This window comes from Hydractinia symbiolongicarpus, chromosome 11 (assembly GCF_029227915.1).
Source record: "Hydractinia symbiolongicarpus strain clone_291-10 chromosome 11, HSymV2.1, whole genome shotgun sequence".
Taxonomy (NCBI): domain Eukaryota; kingdom Metazoa; phylum Cnidaria; class Hydrozoa; order Anthoathecata; family Hydractiniidae; genus Hydractinia; species Hydractinia symbiolongicarpus.
The window spans coordinates 20,316,408-20,335,424 of record NC_079885.1 but is presented as its reverse complement, the minus strand read 5'-3'; the positions used below and the strand labels follow the sequence as shown (position 1 = coordinate 20,335,424).

The 19,017-nt window shown below is 34.4% G+C and overlaps 2 protein-coding genes across 5 annotated transcripts in view; both read left to right on the top strand.

The window, feature by feature from the left end:
* LOC130614767 (dynein axonemal heavy chain 5-like) overlaps positions 1–11,797 on the top strand; it is a 53,115-nt gene extending 41,318 nt beyond the window's left edge. For both annotated transcript variants that reach the window (XM_057436215.1, XM_057436216.1), the window contains 17 exons: positions 2,288–2,443; positions 2,985–3,074; positions 3,548–3,640; positions 4,011–4,254; positions 4,536–4,650; positions 5,307–5,497; positions 5,683–5,804; positions 6,161–6,279; positions 6,435–6,637; positions 6,784–6,857; positions 7,132–7,351; positions 7,426–7,733; positions 7,950–8,110; positions 9,022–9,178; positions 9,650–9,862; positions 10,496–10,648; positions 10,946–11,797. In XM_057436215.1, the coding sequence (XP_057292198.1) occupies positions 2,288–2,443; positions 2,985–3,074; positions 3,548–3,640; positions 4,011–4,254; positions 4,536–4,650; positions 5,307–5,497; positions 5,683–5,804; positions 6,161–6,279; positions 6,435–6,637; positions 6,784–6,857; positions 7,132–7,351; positions 7,426–7,733; positions 7,950–8,110; positions 9,022–9,178; positions 9,650–9,862; positions 10,496–10,648; positions 10,946–11,335 (3,009 nt within the window). In that variant the 3' untranslated portion in view covers positions 11,336–11,797. The remainder of the gene's footprint in view (positions 1–2,287; positions 2,444–2,984; positions 3,075–3,547; positions 3,641–4,010; positions 4,255–4,535; positions 4,651–5,306; positions 5,498–5,682; positions 5,805–6,160; positions 6,280–6,434; positions 6,638–6,783; positions 6,858–7,131; positions 7,352–7,425; positions 7,734–7,949; positions 8,111–9,021; positions 9,179–9,649; positions 9,863–10,495; positions 10,649–10,945) is intronic.
* A 365-nt stretch (positions 11,798–12,162) lies between these two features.
* On the top strand, positions 12,163–17,387 carry LOC130614776 (hydroxylysine kinase-like). 3 transcript variants are annotated; one of them, XM_057436233.1, is made up of 4 exons: positions 12,163–12,263; positions 14,401–14,581; positions 14,767–15,203; positions 16,726–17,387. In XM_057436233.1, exons 1-4 carry the CDS (start codon positions 12,261–12,263, stop codon positions 17,335–17,337), a joined length of 1,233 nt encoding a protein of 410 aa, XP_057292216.1. In that variant the 5' UTR covers positions 12,163–12,260; the 3' UTR covers positions 17,338–17,387. The 3 variants fall into 3 exon arrangements, with proteins under 3 accessions (XP_057292216.1, XP_057292217.1, XP_057292218.1); XM_057436234.1 differs by lacking the exon at positions 12,163–12,263 and adding an exon at positions 12,306–12,571; XM_057436235.1 differs by lacking the exon at positions 12,163–12,263 and adding an exon at positions 12,901–13,658.
* The last annotated feature ends 1,630 nt before the right edge of the window (positions 17,388–19,017 follow it).

Sequence of the window (19,017 nt, the reverse complement as noted above, 5' to 3'; positions counted from 1 at the left end):
ATTCGATCGAGATTTAAAAATATCTACAATAAGCACCCTTCTATTAAAAACTGGGAAAACTTTAAAAGGCAAAGAAACAAATGTGTCACTGTTTGTAGAGACGCGAAAAGAATTTATTACACATCACTAAATATGAACAACATTTTTGATAACAAAAAGGTTCTGGAAAACTGTAAAGCCGATATTTTCCAACAAATGTGTAAAAGATACAGTCCAAGTAATAGTTGAAAATGATCAAATAATTCGTGAAAAAGAACATATAGCAAATATAATAAATGATCATTTTGTTAATGTCACGAATTCTTTGAATATTGATGGAATTCCGCACGAAAACTATAACGATATTAAAAACGATATTGAAAACGTCATCAAGAATTACGAACAGCATCCAAGTATAATATGGATAAAGAAACATGTTACCACTACCAACAAAATGAGGTTCAAATCAATTGAAATTGACATCATGAAAAAGTATATTGGTAACCTAAAAGAAAACAAATCTGGTCCCAAAGGAGCAATTCCACCATGTTTCCTCAAATATTACGTCGATGTATACGGAGAACATCTCAACAAGCTGTTTGAGAAATCTATTGTCGATGAAGTTTTCCCTGGAGCAATGAAATTGGCTGATATTTGTCCACTATTTAAAAACGGAGATCGTTCATCAAAATTGAATTATCGTCCTGTTAGTAAACTGAGCAGTGCGTCAAAAATTTTTGAACGTATTATGTTTGATCAGATTTATGAATTTATTGATAGTAAATTATCACCTCTTTTGTCAGGTTTTCGAAAGGGTTTTAGCAGCCAGCATGTTTTGCTTCACATGATAGAATCGTGGCGAAAAGATCTTGATAAAGGAAATGCTGTAGGGGCGCTATTGATGGATTTGAGTAAAGCATTTGATTGTGTGGATCATAATCTGTTAATAGCGAAACTACATGCATATGGTTTCTCAAAAAGTGCTTTAGGTCTTTTAAGGAGTTATCTCACCAATCGGTTCCAAAGAGTCGGAATTGATGGCTATTTCAGCTTGTGGAAAGAAATTATTAGTACTGTTCCACAAGGTTCGATTCTTGGTCCACTTTTATTCAATATTTATATAAATGATTTAATGTTTATTTTTAATGATAGAGCTGATGTTAAAATTTGTAATTACGCAGATGACAATACACTTTATACATATGGAAAACAATTTGAGGAGATAAAGTTATGTTTAGAAAGTGCTTTTTGAACTGTTAGCACATGGTTTTCCAATAATGGGCTTCAGTTAAATTCTGAGAAGTGCAAACTGTTCATTCTGGGAAAATCAAAAAACAAAAACTTTGTTACTTTAAATTTGAAAAATAATATATTACAAGAGTCTCCATACGTAAATTTGTTGGGTATAATTCTTGACAATCAGCTTTCTTTCAGGCAACATGTTCTTCCATTATGTAAGAAGGCTAATGCCAAGGTCAATGCCCTAAAACGTATATCACCATATATGTCTAATTATAAGCGAAATGTTATTGCAAATTCATTTATTTCTAGCATATTTAATTACTGCCCTCTTATATGGGGATTTTCAAGTAGAGATCTACTACATAAAGTTAATAGCATTCATAGTAGAGCAAAAAGACTTTTATGCGACAGAATTGAAAATGAATGCAGAATCAGTATTCATGAAAAGTTCTGCCGAAAATTGTTAAAGGAGGTTTTTAAAACAAAAATGAAACAGAATCCATCCTACATGAATGATGTTTTTGTATTCAAAAACACAGCATATAGTTTCCGTGCATCAAGTTCTCTTGAAAGGTGCAGAACTCGCACCACAAAGCATGGTCTATTAAGCGTATCTTATATTGCTTCTAAATTATGGGAGAAGCTTCCAAACTCTGTCCGAAATGCCCCTTCGTTGTCTTTATTCCATCGCGGGCTAAACACCATTCCGTTTATTCAGTGCAGTTGTCGTCTCTGTGCCACATATATTTGTAACGTAGGATATACGAATTAACTTCTTATTATTATAATATAAATCTCCTATTTTTTTAGAAACTTTATTTTAGGACAGTCGATTTTAATTAGCCCAAGGCTAACAAATTTTTTTTTTTTTTTTTTTTTTTTAATTAATGTATCTAGCATGTTTTATTGTATATTGTATATCGACTTTAAAGAAAGAATAAATAAATAAAATTCCTTCGAACTGAGTGTTCATACGTGTAAGCCTACTAAGTCTGGCCCACAATCCAAAACACAATTTACAAATTTTTTATCAACAAATGCATGAAATTATTGAGTATACTTTCAGGCGACCTCACTGAATCACAAATACTTCCGTACACACTTAGAAGATGCGTTATCGTTAGGTAGACCATTACTTATTGAGGATGTTGGCGAAGAGTTAGATCCGGTTTTAGATAACATCTTGGAGAAGAACTTCATAAAGTTGGGCAGTACGTTAAAGGTGAGATTTTGTGTTTTAGTTGTGTTTTCAACTCAAAGAATATATACGAGTGTAAAAAGTATTTTCTTGCCTCTCTCACGAATGTCAGTAGCTGCTCCTAGTAAACGGACTTGTGTGAGCAAAAATGCGAGTTAATAGGCTTTAGAGCTCACTCGCCATTGTAATATGGTAAGAACTCACTCACCATCTTAAAAACGAATGTAAATGTTATTTTGATTGGTTAACAAAAGGAAATGACGTGAAGGCAAGCACTGACAAATGGTTGTTGTTACGCTGTACCGATACGGAGCTGGTACTGTATTTATTGGTCGCAGATATTAAAGTTAGCCTTTCTAATGATGTATTTGTGATTATTAGTTTTATAATACTGCCCTTCTTTTATAAAGTGTAGGGAAGTGTAGGGAGACAGGAATATTAATTTGGATGTTTAGCGTTATGATTTTTAACAATCAAGAAATGTTTGTAAAGTTTTTGCAACGATAAAACACCTTAGATATCGTCCAGCAAATAACTTTCTGTTTTGTTTAACATTTTTGTTTAGGTCAAGCTTGGTGACAAGGAAGTCGACATCATGAAAGGCTTTATGCTATATATCACATCGAAACTACCCAATCCTTCGTATACACCAGAGGTAGAAATTATTTTTGGTTGTTTGATACGAGCATTAATGATTCTTTCTCGTAATTATTTTGTCGTGATTTCCACCCAGCAAAAAACAGCCGTAGCGTAGTGTATGGAGTATGTAATGTGGTAAATTGATATTTATTTAAAACCGTCTCAAAGACTCTACAGTTGTTATACTTTTAAGCCAGTTATAATACCCGTGAAAAAAATCTGCTTATACAAAAAAGATTTTATTATGCACTGAATTTTCGTATCCCATTTTGTTTGCAAACAGACGGAAAAACTATGCGGTAGCCTGTGGATAAATTATGGGGTCCGCTCTTTCCTTATATATCGCATTATCCATTATTTGACTATTTATAAGACTATTTGGTAGTCGATTTGCTTTTTCGTGTGTCCCTATCACGACTACAAAAACGCGCAAAAAGACAATGGGTAGTAATTAGAGATTACATAAATGTCTTGTGCTACTATTTTTAGATCAGTGCGCGTACAGCAATTATCGATTTCACGGTAACGATGAAGGGATTGGAGGACCAACTCCTCGGACGTGTCATATTAAGTGAGAAAAGTGTAAGTATTATTTACGGGATATTAACAAATGTTATAAAAGTAAAGTTTCTTCCAAAACGACATTTAGCGAGCTATATTCTCGACGTAATCGTTGTGCACTCTCTTTGACAGAGCATTTGATAGCTTGAGGTTTATGAACCCCATAAAAGCTGTTAAATGTTAAAGTCACCGGCTTCAGTTATAATGGATAAATAAAATTGGCGGTGTATTTGTCCTTATAATAAGACTGTTTTTCCATTCGTTGTGCTGTATTTTAAGATGGTGTTTGTAATCCGAACACCATCTCAGCTCTATGACATGCTTATTCGTTGAATGCGTTACCCTTCTAAGCTTGCTCAATAATTCACAATTCTGCTTTTGTTGTTATTAGGAACTTGAATCAGAGAGACTGAAGCTGATTGAAGATGTCGCGTCGAACAAGCGCAAAATGAAAGAACTAGAGGACAACTTATTATACAGACTGACCAGTGTGGAAGGATCTCTTGTTGATGACGAATCTTTGATCGATGTACTAAGTATCACGAAACAAACAGCGGAGGATGTCTCGCAGAAACTTGTGGTGGCAGCTGACACAGAAGCGAAAATTAATAACGCGCGAGAAGAGTTTCGATCAGGTATGTCTTGGGCGCATGCGTGAGTTTGGTAGCACGTGTTCATGTCAAAAGCAAGATTTGAAGTGATTCTGAAAACAACCAGGGAAGGGTTGTTTATTATATTTAAAAACTTATTATTCATACGAAACAACCTGAGCTATGGGAAGCATTATCTAGTCTCGTTGATTTAACGACCATTTTACGTTATATCCAAACCTTTGAGGCATGATATAACGAGTGACGTGTGCTTAACCCTTTTTTGCACAAAAGTTGTTCAAAGGAGGAATTCTTGTTTTTTTTAGTGGCGACTCGTGGAAGCATATTGTATTTTTTGATTGTTGAAATGTCTTTCGTCAACTGCATGTATCAAACATCTTTAAAGCAATTTCTTGGTTTGTTTGACCAGGCTGTAGATAGGTAATAATTATTTTGTTTGTTTGATATTATTGTTTGTTTGTTTGTCCGTCCAGCTTATCGATTTACCCCTCCATTTATGTATTGATTGGTTGGCTGGTTGATTAATTGATTCATTCATTCCCTTATCTATTCTTTCAATCATTCCTTTATGCGTTCATTCATTCATTCATTCATTCATTCATTCATTCATTCATTCATTTATTCATTCTCTTACTCATTTATCCATTCATCCATTTATCCATTCCCCATCCATCCATCCATCCATCCATCCATCCATCCATCCATCCATCCATCCATCCATCCATCCATCCATCCATTCATTTACCCATTCATTCATTTATCCATTTATTTATTTATTTATTTATTTATCCATTCATTTATTTATCCATTCATTTATTTATCCATTCATTTATTTATCCATTCATTCATTAATCCATTCATTCATTCATTCATTCATTCATTTATCTATTCATTTATCCATTCATTCATTTATTTATCCACCCATTCATTTATCCATTCATTCATTTATCCATTCATTCATATATCAATTCATTCATTTATCCATTTAGCCATATATATTTAATCATTATTTGTCCATTCAATCATTCATCGATACATTCGTATATCATTCATTATTGCACAATTGTGTTTTTCAGGGCAGCACAATCTCCAATAACAGCAAAACGCATAGCGAACATTATATCGTATTTGACGTACGAAGTCTTCAAATACTCGTGCCGTGGGTTATACGAGGAAGACAAGTTTCTGTTTACGTTACTGCTTGGATTAAAGATTGACATGCAAAGCGGTGAAGTGAAACATAATGAATTCATGACTTTCATTAAAGGTGATAGTTTAAAAACACCTTATTTTTTACATATTTTTTTTTGCGTTACGCAGTCGCCTTCCTTTACACCACCGTACAGAAGAGACAGGTGTAATTGAAGTTTGTACAGTCATACCAAATAAACTTTACGCCCCTAAATGAAGTATGGTGGTAAACTCGGTTTATTTTACTATATTTTGGTTTAGGCGGCGCGTCATTGGACCTAAAGCAAGTACCAGCAAAACCTTGTAAATGGATTTTAGACATGACGTGGCTTAACCTTGTTGAGTTGAGTAAACTGCAGCATTTTACAGATATTTTAAACCAGGTACGTCAATAATACGAAGCGACGTAAACTTGCAATTAAAAATTACTGTCTAAGAACCGTGATTTTATTTAATGTTGAAGAGTTAGCTTTATTTGACGGGTGACACGTATCACATTTCTATATACTTTAAAATTTTCTTATGTTATATAAAACATTCGGTTTTGCTTTTTTTTAAATGAAGTTTAAAAACAAGTATTTTTCGGTTGTGATACTCCAAGTATAAAAACCTGAATAAATATGAAAACCTTCGTTTTCTACTCAATGTTTAATTGACTGTAGTTTGAGCGACACTCTACCAAGACTCTTCTTTACCAAAACTCTCCTCCGTCAACTTACGCCTTAATAATTACTTGTAGATCTCACGAAACGAAAAGCAATGGAAAGTCTGGTTTGATAAAGAAGCTCCCGAGGAAAGTGAAATACCAGATGGTTACCAAGCCTCTCTTGATACTTTTGGGAAATTGTTGCTTATTAGGTAAGTTTCAAAGACATGTTGGCGATAATATCGACTTGGTGCCCAAACTCTTTCTGTTTATGTACATTTAAACTGTGCACACGTCTCGCTGCTAACGCCTAAAGCTTTGTATCAAAGTAATATCTTTGTTTTTAAACAATTCTAAAACTTCTTAGGTCATGGGCTCCTGATCGAACGCTATCGCAAGCTAGAAAATACATCCAAGAATCACTGGGGACGAAGTATGCTGAAGGTGTCATATTAGATTTGCACGAAACGTGGAGTGAAAGCGATGTACGGACTCCATTGATTTGTTTCCTGTCGATGGGTTCGGACCCTACAAGCAGTATCGAAAGTCTAGCAAAGAGAATGAAATTGGGTAAGTTTGACCATGCTAATGCAACAATGTACCAAGAAATGACTAGAGCTAAATCGAAGAGAAAATACATGTTTTGAAAAGTGTCTAGTATATAATGTGCGTATTGCTGGTAGCTATTTCATTATGAGCATGACCTGTTTTCTTAGAGTGTCGTGCGGTATCCATGGGACAAGGTCAAGAAGTACATGCCAGAAGGCTACTATCGCAATGCATGCAATCTGTAAGCTACGTTGTGTATATTCAGTTTTTTAATGGTTTTATTTACATTAGTCTAATTTTGAAGGGTGGTAGCGAAAGCAAAATACCCCGCCTTGTTTTTACGTTAGAACGAAATGATACAGCGGTTAAGTGACTTTCTACTCATGGTTGTACACTGCAAAAAGCCTTTTACCAGAAAAAATCTTCATTTATATTTGATAGTGCATTTAAGTGTCGAGTGAGTAAAAAATTGAAAAATTCTCCAAGGAAAAATCAAAAGTGGTATTTATTCTTAGGGTGGATGGGTGCTGCTACAAAATTGTCATTTGGGTTTGCCATTCATGGACGAATTGATGGACACGATCACAGGAAGTGACAATGTGGATGAAACGTTCAGACTGTGGATCACAACGGAAGTGCATCCCTTATTTCCTATCACATTGCTACAAATGTCAATCAAGTTTACCAACGAACCCCCGCAAGGCTTGAAGGCCGGTCTAAAGAGGACATATGCAGGTATTCATCATAAATTTTATTTTTGCTAAGAAAGATAGGTAGTTTGTAGCTCATACCAACAATTTGCATTTTAGCCATAGCCCAAGACCAGCTTGATGTCACCAATCTTCCACAATGGAAACCTATGCTTTACGCCGTCGCCTTCCTTCACACCACTGTGCAGGAGAGACGGAAATTTGGAAGTCTGGGTTGGAATATACCCTACGAGTTTAACCAATCAGATTTCTCGTCCTCTATGCAGTTCGTTCAAAATCATATCGATGACATGGACCTCAAAAAGGGCGTGTCGTGGAATACGGTGCGTTATATGCTTGGTGAAGTTCAATATGGCGGACGAGTTACAGATGATTACGACAAAAGATTGTTGAATACGTTCACTAAGGTAGGGTTGTAAAGATTAACCCTATTATCGTCGGGTTAAGAAAAACGATGACGTAATGGCTAAAGTGCTGACGACAGCAGTGTCAGCAAAAGGGGAGGGAGGAGGATCTTTAGTTTTTAATTGTGGCTAAGTACGGGATTTACATGACTTCACCTTCACGCTAGCATGAATAATGTAACTATATACTGACTCTACTGTTTGTTGTCTTTTATTTAGGTTTGGTTTAGCGAGGCAATGTTCCAGTCCTCTTTTAACTTTTATCAAGGTTACTCCATTCCACGATGCACCACTGTTAAACAGTATTTGGACCACATTGACTCTCTACCCCTTGTGGATTCACCGGAAGTTTACGGCTTACATCCGAACGCTAACATTACGTAAGTTTTTCTTTCATTCAATCGAATACCGTAAATAAATACCAAATATTTTTCTTTTCTTCTAGCTGTCTACTTCGGGGTTGCCATCCCTCAAAACTTCTTAATTCTGCTTAATTTTGAAAATTTTTCTCATTTTTTTTATCCTTAAATCTCCTTAACTTTTACATGTTTTTATATCAAAAAGCATAGGAGTACTACATTTGTACAGCGATAATTTGTTTATTCTTCCTGGCATCACCTTTAAAAATCTCCCAAATATTCTCTTTGTTGAAAAATATTAAAATCTCCTCATTTTCTTGATGAAAATAAGAAAAAGTTGAAAAACTATCCTCAAAATTCCTTAAAGGAGTGACAACCCATTTTAATTCTTCAATGTCATCCAGCAACGCATCGATTGATGATAATCATGGGATTGCTTAACTATACCGCCAAGCAGGGTATCTTTCGTTGTGAAATCGCGATTAAACGCTCGATGTTGAACTACATTTCTGAAATATAGACCTTTTTTATTTTTGTGTAGCCATTATGTATTTTTACGCAAATAAAGTGAGTTGAACATTAGACCCGGCATTTTTACGCTTTCCTCTGCATCTCCTTACATTTGCCATGTGCTATAATTTTGCGAACTCCAAAATCTTGCCATTTCTGACCCGATTATATGAGCATAAGGGTATAAGGATCTAAGACGTAATACTGATATTTGAACAGGTAATATGTGCTAAGTCGATACCTCCATGCCCAGATATAAATCTCTCAAAACAGGTTTAATATTTAAAAATACAATTTATGCATCGCTGAGGCGAGGTCGTAAGTTTCACTCGGCGAAAAAATTCTTGGTTGATTCGAACGAAGGAACCGTGAGTATCGAATTTTAACTCTCTGTTTAACCGCCATAACAACTTTATTTTTAGTTACCAAAGTCACGTCGCCAAAAGTGGCCTGGGTACTATATTGAGCATTCAGCCTAAGGACAGTTCGTCCGGAGGTGGCGAAACTCGAGAGAGCGTTGTTCAAAGACTTGCGGATGACATGTTGGAGAAGTTACCTAGCAATTACATAAAACATGAGGTGTGACGTCATTAGCATTTTTGTGATTCATCACATTAATTTTCATATTAAAAGTACTTTTTTGTTCTTGTCGTGGAAGCTTTTGAGGAGGATTAAACCTTTTGTTCTTTTTGAAAGTACAAAATATCTTACAAGGACTTTAATGTTTTTGGCTTTTCACCGAATAAATAAAAGACACACCTTGTTAATTTCAAATTTTTAATTAAGCAGATTTTTTCTATGTCATCGAAATTTTAATTTGCGTTGTTGCAGTTTGTATTGACTGTACTTTAAAATCTTAATGTTCAACGCAGGTTATTTAAGCAAGCCTTCTTTTACTTTGTGATTAGAGTTAGGCTCGAAAGCTTCTCTATACGTAAAAGATTCTTGACTAAATGTTGTACAACGGTCACTTTTAGGATTTATTAGAAACACGTGTTGTACATAACTTTTACTTTAAGTTACTTGCCACCATTTTGCTACTTTGAACAGGTGAAGTCTCGCTTACAAAAAATGGGTGCGTATCAGCCAATCAACATCTTTCTCAAGCAAGAAATCGACCGCATGCAGAGAGTAATATCGGCGGTGCGTAATACATTGACAGATCTCAAGTTGGCAATCGATGGTACTATTATTATGAACGAAGGTTTGAGAGATGCTCTCGATTGCATGTACGACGGAAGGATACCTGCACACTGGAAAAAGGTATGAATTGTTAAGGCCGCGTTCCATTAAGGCGTTATTGATAGCTCAGCTCCTAGTGTTTAGTATCTGGGCATGCGCAATAGAATTTGTTTCTAATTGAGACTTTATATTTTGCCAGCTTTGAAAGTTAAGACGAGTCAGCTTTTAAACGTTTGCAAACTACTGACAACTACTGACGTGGTTTGTCTTTTGATAGGAGAAAAATTCCTGCTTCTCTAGAAATTAAAAGCTTTAGTGGATGTGATATTACAGGTCTTTAAAGTTTAAAGCATTAAATGATGAAAATATTCCACTAAGCAAATAATGGAGACATTCCATCACTGGAATCTTTTATTCCAAAAATCCTTTGACTTAAAATTCGAAGTGTCATCAGATTAACATTAAAAGTTCCTAAATGGAATGAAAATGAATTAGTTTGGAGTTCTTTTACAAGATGTTCACAATAGATAGTTTAAATGTGGCACTTTATTTGCTTGTTCTGTTTTAACACTCACTATTAACGAGTTGTTTACGCTTTGATGATTCTTTTTCTTTTTGTCTGTACAATGATAATTTTGATCGTTAGAATATCGTTATCAGTTATTTCATTTTATTCTCTTGCTGTTGTATTTTTATTTTTGATCTTTTGTCTAGATTTCGTGGGAATCATCTACGCTCGGGTTTTGGTTCACGGAACTACTAGAAAGAAACGCGCAATTTCACACTTGGATTTTTAACGGAAGACCAAATGCATTCTGGATGACTGGCTTTTTTAATTCACAGGGGTTTCTAACCGCCATGAGGCAGGTGAGAATGTCATGTGGACGATCATAGCTTCCACACAAATTCACCTTTCTACGTAGTTACGTCTAATTGGCTTCGTTTTCCTGCCGATCATTGTTGTGACATGTTAATTTTTTTTTCATAAATATAACAAATTTTCATGGGAAATTTTTCCACCAGCTAACAGCTTTATCATATAATCCAAGCATGAAATAAAGAATCAAGAATAACAGATTAATTTATCTCTGAGTATATTTTCTCCGATCTTGATGTTAAACCGAGTTATATTCTTTTTAATACGTGTTTTATTTTTATTTTTAGGAAGTTACACGGGCACATAAAGGTTGGGCACTTGATAGTGTTATTTTGCAGAACGACGTTCTTAAAATTTACAAAGACGATGTGGCTCAACAACCTGCGGAAGGTGTTTACGTCTACGGTTTATTTATAGAAGGTGCTGGTTGGGATAAACGAGGCAATAAGTTAATCGAGCCTCCTTCGAAGGTTCTGTTTAGTCCCATGCCGGTGATACATATATATGCGGCAAATAATCCGCCAGCAAAAGAGCCTAATCGGTTTTATTCGTGTCCTGTTTACAAGAAACCAATAAGGACAGATCAGACCTATATTGCCGCGGTCGACTTGCGCACCACACATACGCCCGACCATTGGGTGTTGAGAGGGGTGGCGTTGCTGTGTGATATCAAGTAGTTTATTCACACTTGACAATTTTTCGGGTTTTTTATTTGTTATTAATACCTGCGTATAGATTGTGTCTTTTATGTCGCAAACATAAAAACTTTTCGAGTGAGCAGTTTTTAATTTTTTTGAAGAAATTCACAAGGTTTTAGAATTTTTCTTTTGATAAAAAAATATTGTAATACTCTACATTTGGTTGACGTAGATCGACATATCAACTCCTGCATTTTTATCGGCGCAATCAGATCTTTCCGGCGAGTGCTGATGTACGCTGTGTTACTGAAGTTATTATTTTTTATATATTATTATATTTTATTTTATATATTATATTTATTCTTTCTTATTTTGTTTTATTTTCTACATTTTTTTGTACTATTATGGCTTACTAGTGGATTGCATCAATTTTTAAAAAAGCGTAGTAAAACTGACTCTTCGTGTTCCCTCCGAAAAGTTATTTGTTGCAGTGTGTCGAGTTTACTATACGCTTTTATAGAAAAACTCTAAACGTGGAGAAAGTCATTCAGGCATTCTTGTATTTCGTTTTGGAATGAATGTACTAAAATGTACTGAAAACTTTCTTTAAAAGCTTATTAAGATCTCTGATTTTGTGACGTTTTAGATAAAGGTATGGCAGGTCCTCTGTTCATTCTAAATTTTGATCAAAATTAATTTCTTATGTGGTTTGTTGTTATGGAAAAGCGTAATTACTTTATACAATTATATTCTTAATATATACCTTAGTAATAATTATTTTTTATATAAAAAATGATTGGTCTAAATTTTTTAATTTATGCATATAAATGTAATTTTCTAACTTCGCATTTGTTTGCTTATGATGTAAATAAACTTATTGAGAGTTGAAAATCGTTCGCTTTCGGGGAAAATAAAAAACAATATTTTAAAAAGGACTATGTAGCGAGAAGCTTGAACATCTGGAATGGTTAGAGAAAGGATTTATTTTTCCGTAATCCTATTCAGGTTTTTAAAGATGGTTGAGTGGGGGTGGGGGTTGTTTTTGGGTCTGTAATTCTGGGGTACTGGTGTCCAAATATAAACAAAAACGTGCCAAGAAAAGCGATAAATCTCTCGAAAGAGCCTCTCCTTTTTGGTACTTCTTGTATGCTTCGTTCCCTTTTCGTTTGAATAGACAGTTCAAAGTCCCAATTGCACCACTTGCAGGAAAATTAAATATGGCTGCGCTAAGTCCAAAATGGCGTGTTGTGTAACTAAGATGGTAGCTGCTAGTAGGTACTGGCAACTTCCTGTGTATCTTTAAACTTAAATCGAGAGTTCAATTATGACACATTAAAACAAGCTTTTGGTTTTTTTTCACCAAATGGCAAATTTTGAATTTCTTGTCATCCTGGTGATCACAAGGAACTTATTTGACATAACACTTCCAGTTTCTGAATTGCTACAAAATAAAACAATTGATGTTATGGACAGCATAGATTTTATTCAGACTTCAAAAAATATTCTTCTTCGAACCAGATATAATGTGGAACATTTTCATGATAGGTGGCATGAGGAGGCTCTTTCTCTTTGTGAAAAAGTAGGAATTGTGGAGGAGAAGAAGAGGACTGTTGGAAGGCAAACCACAATAGATAATCATCCTTCTCTTTCAACTTTTATGATTACTATAAAAAATCAGTTACTAATCCTTTTTTAGACCATTTAAATAGTGAAATGAAGAATCGTTTTCAACCGTTTTCACTAAATGCTTATAGTGGTCTATGCATTGTTCCAGCAAAAATGGTTTCTTTGATTTCTGGAGGTAAAACAGACTGGACGGAGAAATTCAAGTCTTTTGTGTCTTTCTATGAAGATGACCTTCCCAATATACTTGTGATTAATGCTGAATTAGAAATTTGGGAGAAGTATTGGATTGATCTTAAAGGAAATAGACCCCAAACTATTGTTCAAACGTTGAAGTCTATCAATCTAAATGTCTTTGTTAATTTGCACGAGGCCCTAAGAATTTTAGCCACTATTCCTGTCACCACATGTGAATGTGAACGCTTTTTCTCTGCTATGAGAAAACTTAAAGAATATTATCAGCTTTGAATACTTTCTGGGCGACAACGTTACTTGTGGCACGACCCAGAGGACAGAGAGGATAATCTCTTCAGCGCATGTGTTGCTAAAGACAATGAAGCATTTGTTTCTTCTCTCAAGTTAGGACACTCCACCATCTCCCTCAAATTTGCTGCCCTTGACAAGAAGCTTCCATCCAACTGTAACACTTGGGAAATGCAACTCTGCCTTGACAAGTGATCACCCCACTGAGAAATTGTTTAGCAGTATAGATACTGCTGCTGCCACTGCTGGTTACGAAGTAGGTACCATTCTTGTTCAAAACAAATGGGCTGCCACCTCTGATACAATTTTACACCACATCCACACACTTCCACAATTGCACAATACCTTACAGTCGACCATGGACTACCACATTAACCAATTTTAAACTAGATTTTTAACTAAACGTATTAATCTGATACCTGAAGGACTCAAAATGCACTAGCATACTACGAACTATCTCCACACTTTTTGACCAATTGGAATGTCGTATGACATGATGCATCTACAGAACTGAGAAATACTATGCTGGAGCGTTACAAAACACACACAAACAAATTTAGATAGAAAATAGACACATTGACTAACAGCCTATCTAGCCCAGATATAACTAAAAAACTTATAACAATTACGTAACTATAAATTCTTTACTTTATTTTTTCTTTTTGTCTGAATTAACCAGTTTATATGTAGTAAGATTTAAGTCGTAATTACTGATGTTTAAAACTCAAATTCAATATTATTTTTCAAATAAGCCCGATCATGTGTTTTTCATAACCATTCTCAATAAATCTTTAAGCATATATTTGGCTTGAAAAAGTGCTTTTCATGAGCATCTTTAGACTCATTTTGGAATTTGTTTAGCAAACAATAATGTCAGTAACAAATAGATTTGCATTAAAAAATTTGCTCGGTCTAAAATATCAGTCACTGAGCCAAAATTTGGTCACTTTTTACCAACTTTTGTTTAAAACGAAAGAAATGTTTTTTTTTTGATACAGGTGCATTACATCATGAGTCAGAAAGTCACTGTAAATCAACAGGGCATGGTACGGGTTCGGGCATTAGTAAGCAAAGAACAAGTAAAGGAGATAGCAAGAGATTGTTTTGGTCTTCAAATCGTTGAATCATGTGATGTTAAAGAAATCGATTCGTATGAAGATCGTAATTTTGTAGTCCATGGTATATATGTATACTTTTTTTAATAAAAAAACTTTTGGTCTCCTGTGTTTCTGCTATGACTTTTCCACCATGGAAATTTAAAGAATAAAGCCACCAAGAGTTCAGTGTAAAACAGCTGGTTTTACTTGGGACAGCTGTTACAGGTCCGTGAGTTATTTTGTAAAATTTTGATTTTGTTTTTTCAGGTAGACTAGATGTGCGAGACTGTGAAGATGATGTATTGTATCAAAAATTTGATAAATTTGTGTTAAAAATTTACAATGCTGCCGAAACATGCTCCCTGGCCTGGTTTTCACACATTAACAGCATAGTGGCCGCTACATATCTTGAAAGCCAGACTGGATTTAAAGTCCCACTTCCAATTACTGACCTAGAGACGAATAAACATTGTGTCTTGTATAAGATACCACTCCAACGAGATGCTGATGTCAGCGAGAAACTGTCTCAAGACATATTATCAAAAAATCGATTTGTTACTGTAGAGAATTCATTACATTATTTGCAACATATAGTTCGATTAACAACCTTTATACCTGGTCAGACTCTTGATGCTAAAAAAATAGATGATGCTCTTGCATATGATTTTGGAAAATGTGCAGCTCATTTGGGGATTATCTTGAAGGTAAATAGAATTGATGTCTATTGAATTTTCAGCTGTTATGAATCTAAAGTCTATTTTGTTATAGGAATTGTTGTTTTATTTGTTGTATATATATATATAAGGGATATAAAAAATCAGTCTTTTCTAAAATAACAATAATTATACGTCTTTTAACCAAGGATCAAATACACCAATTTTGGGGTCATATTGGACCAAAAAATCAAAATTTCCAATTTTTGCTGCAAACATTTCTAATTTTTGGACATGATCAAAAATATGAGGCTTCATTGTGGACATTGAAAATTTGTGAAAAAAAAAATGATTTTGTCAGAACTCGCTCAATTTTTAGTTTAGTCTAATAAAAATTTCTCAGGGTACTATTGTACTTTACAAGAATGTGTTGGAAAGAAATTAAAAATATCTTTCTTACAGAATTGTGATAAAAAATTAACATTGTTAAACTTTTATCATATTTGTGAAAATCTGGATCTAATTAGAGAATCTTTTTAACTAAACTATCTTTCCATATAAATAAGAATTAGAAGAAAATAGATATTTACAAAATCTATAAGAGCGTTGACAAAATATTGATAAGTTAATATCATTTCTTCTAATTATTAGTTTTTTATCATTTATTTGATGTAATTTTCCACAATCCAACCTACTCTAACCCACGTTAAAAATAGGTGATACATTTGGTATCTTTGTCCCCAGGGTTTGTTGCCTGATGTCAAAGGTAGCGCTTACTTGACGGCTAACAAGATGCTGGTACAGGCTGCTTTTAACCAGTATATTAGTTACTACAAAAAATTATTGAATTGCTCGTTTTCAAAAGTTTCTTTGCTAGAGTAAGCAACCTGGTTGTTTATGTTTTTCAATGCCTGAGTTTACAAAGTTTTTTTTCAAACCCAGTTATTTCTTTTTCACCTTGAAACTGTATTATATAGTGAGGAATGTTTTTAAGAAGCATTGTTTATCAAAAGAATGTGGTAACGTGTAATTAGATAAAGCTAGCTTTACTGGGATATGATACTCTAGGTATAAAATTGGACTAAAAATTTAACTTACTTAGCAGCCCTCAAGCCTTACATCAATGCAATGATCTCTTCCCTATCCTCCTTCACTTATCTAACCTTTAGCGTGCTAAATTCACTGCTGGTAAACACGATTTAAGCTTTTCTCCTCACAAGTAGCTTATGAGAAGAAAAGGTCCTACCAATCTAAGGTCTGAGCCAAGTGGTGAGAGAGGAATCTACTTGTTTATCACATGAAAGCGTTTCTTGTAGTAACGTATAATGTATACATACTTTTTTCTGTGATTCATACTTTTTAAGTAGATTCTTTAACAACATATGTCTTTGAATAATTTCATTTTAGTTGTGAATCCTTTTTCTGGGGAAAATTATTTGAACATTTGTCCTAGTCAGAAATCCTCACATGCTTCAATGTTCTTATGACAAAATCCGCTATCTTTATAGCAAAGTGTGAATAACGTTTATGCCAAGTTCATCGCCTCTCACAAAGTTTTGTTATTTTCATTTAGAAGTTTCCAGTGCCACAAGGTGTTCTGATGCGCGAAGAGTTGTTGTGGAATATGTTGCATATACACAAGATGATGCCAAACCCTTACATCTCTTCTATGAAGGACAACAAAAGGAAAAGTATTGCTACAGATATACTGCAGAAATTCGAGACAGTAGTGCTGCCTCAGCTAGTAAATTTACCCAAGCAATGGATTCATGGTGATTTAAACGATGCTAACCACATAACGTGTCAAGATAAACACGGTCAAACTCGAATCGCAGGAATTATCGATTTCGATGAGATGTGTTATTCGTATCGAGTCTTCGAGGTTGGCACTGCCTTGATGTATATTACATGTTCAGTACCTAGAGAACGCTGTTTTGATAACATTAAACAGTTTATTGATGGTTATACGTCTTTAACAGCGTTAGAACCTATCGAGTTGAGCGTGTTGTTCACGATTATGTTGACTCGATACATTCAATCGTGCGTTATAAGCGAGTATCTGTATTATTACGAGGATCCTACAAATGATTATTTGTTGCAAACACCAACTCAAGGTTGGGACACGTTAAATTTTTTCATCAACGAAGGAGAGAGTAAGTTTCTAGATATAGTTTCCAAACGGTAGTGTATTGTTCAGATGTTTAGATAGACTTTAAAAAAATTATAATCCTTCAATCTCGTTCTTTTTAATGATTGTTTTTGCTATTGCGCAAAAGCTTGCGAGTATATTTGATAGCGTGTGAAAACGAGCCTTTACTAAGGCTCATTTTTCACTAACATTAGAAACATGTTTGGTTAGAAAGTTTTTTTCTCTACGAAGTTGAAGGAAATCTTAGATCTTATCAAGTCTATCCTTAGGTTTGAAGCTAATTTGCCTTTCAGATGCGACTTTTTAATTTAATCTTACTGGGTACTATATTTAACGATGTTGTAGACTAGGCAGTTTTCCGCTGTTCTACAAAAATAGCCGAAAGCATTAGGCGATCAAAGGTCCTTAACCCACAGACTGCGAAATTGCTACTTTTGCGAATGCGCATCCTGATGGACAGCGCTAAACACCTACTAGTTGCACTCTTTAGCTTGGCAATATGGTAAAACCAACGTCGTCGACCATAAAGGTCCCCAAGTTTGTAAAGAAATGACCTTGCTGACGTCAACACATTTCAAGAGTTTTGATCTAACGAAGCTGACTTGTGGAAACGCACTTCAAAGTTTTTTTGACAAATATAATGCATATTATATTTTTCACAAAAAAACAAACAAACACGGAAGCAGAATTTGCTGATGTTGTTGTTTTCGAGAAACGGTACATACCCTAGCTATAATCCCCAAAGGATTTTCCCTCACATTACTAATAAATATATTGCCGTCATTCCAACGTGTTTTAATTATCCCGATTACTTTTAATTACCGTGTCTCCACTCAACACAAAAAATTACTCGGCATGTAAATACATATAGATATTCATTGCATTAATGCAACGCCAGTTAAGCTATATACAATACAAATAAATTGCAATTAAAAAGACGAGAATGTAGCTGTCAAAAGATGACAGCTGTCAAAAAATAACAAATGACGCATGCCTTTTTACATAGAAAATGAAAGAATTTAATCATCAAAAAAATTCTGTTACACTTCCTTTTTTAAAAAACCAGAGATATTGAAGTTTTAAAGGTCCTTATTTGTTCACGTACTTCTTTACCGCTTAACAATGGTGCCATAAAGTTATTCCATCCGATAAACTTTCTCTATTTACCCTATACGCTCCGATGTTTTCAGCTACACAAAATAAAATTGTTTCAATGAACCACATTTTAAAAACAGAGCGACTGTTGTTATAAACAAACTTCAGTTTCCTAAAGAAATATTCCTAAACTAATGAAGTGATTAAGCTAAAGTTTGGTATTGTTTAGCCAACTAAGATGCTATTTTTGAGTTCATTTCTATGTTGAAACATCAGTAACTTCACTTTTGCCGATGTAACTCTCACTTAAACTTCTTTAACTCGATTTAAATCCAAAATTCAAGATAACCTATAAACAGAGAAAGCAAAATTTCATTGGAGTGGAAAATAGCCGTTAGAGTTCGAGTATAGACAAGTCTGACTGTATCCTTAGACAAGAAAACACAACATTTAAAAACCAAACTCCTGAATTAGTTGGATCAAATATCAAAAAAGAATTTTTTAAAGTCAAGATTTGTAATATTACCTGTGTTTTTAAAGACCAAAGAAATTTGATTTCAAATTTTCTTTGTGCGATTCATTGTTTCTCATGGTGTTTCAAAATATGCAGCATTTGTCAAT

What these genes read in the sequence shown, in the direction of transcription:
- LOC130614776 (XM_057436233.1), top strand. An exon ending in TCGTAATTTTGTAGTCCATG is followed by an intron (nt 14,582 to 14,766) that starts GTATATATGTAT and finishes TTGTTTTTTCAG; the next exon opens with GTAGACTAGATGTGCGAGAC. An exon ending in ATTTGGGGATTATCTTGAAG is followed by an intron (nt 15,204 to 16,725) that starts GTAAATAGAATT and finishes ATTTTCATTTAG; the next exon opens with AAGTTTCCAGTGCCACAAGG.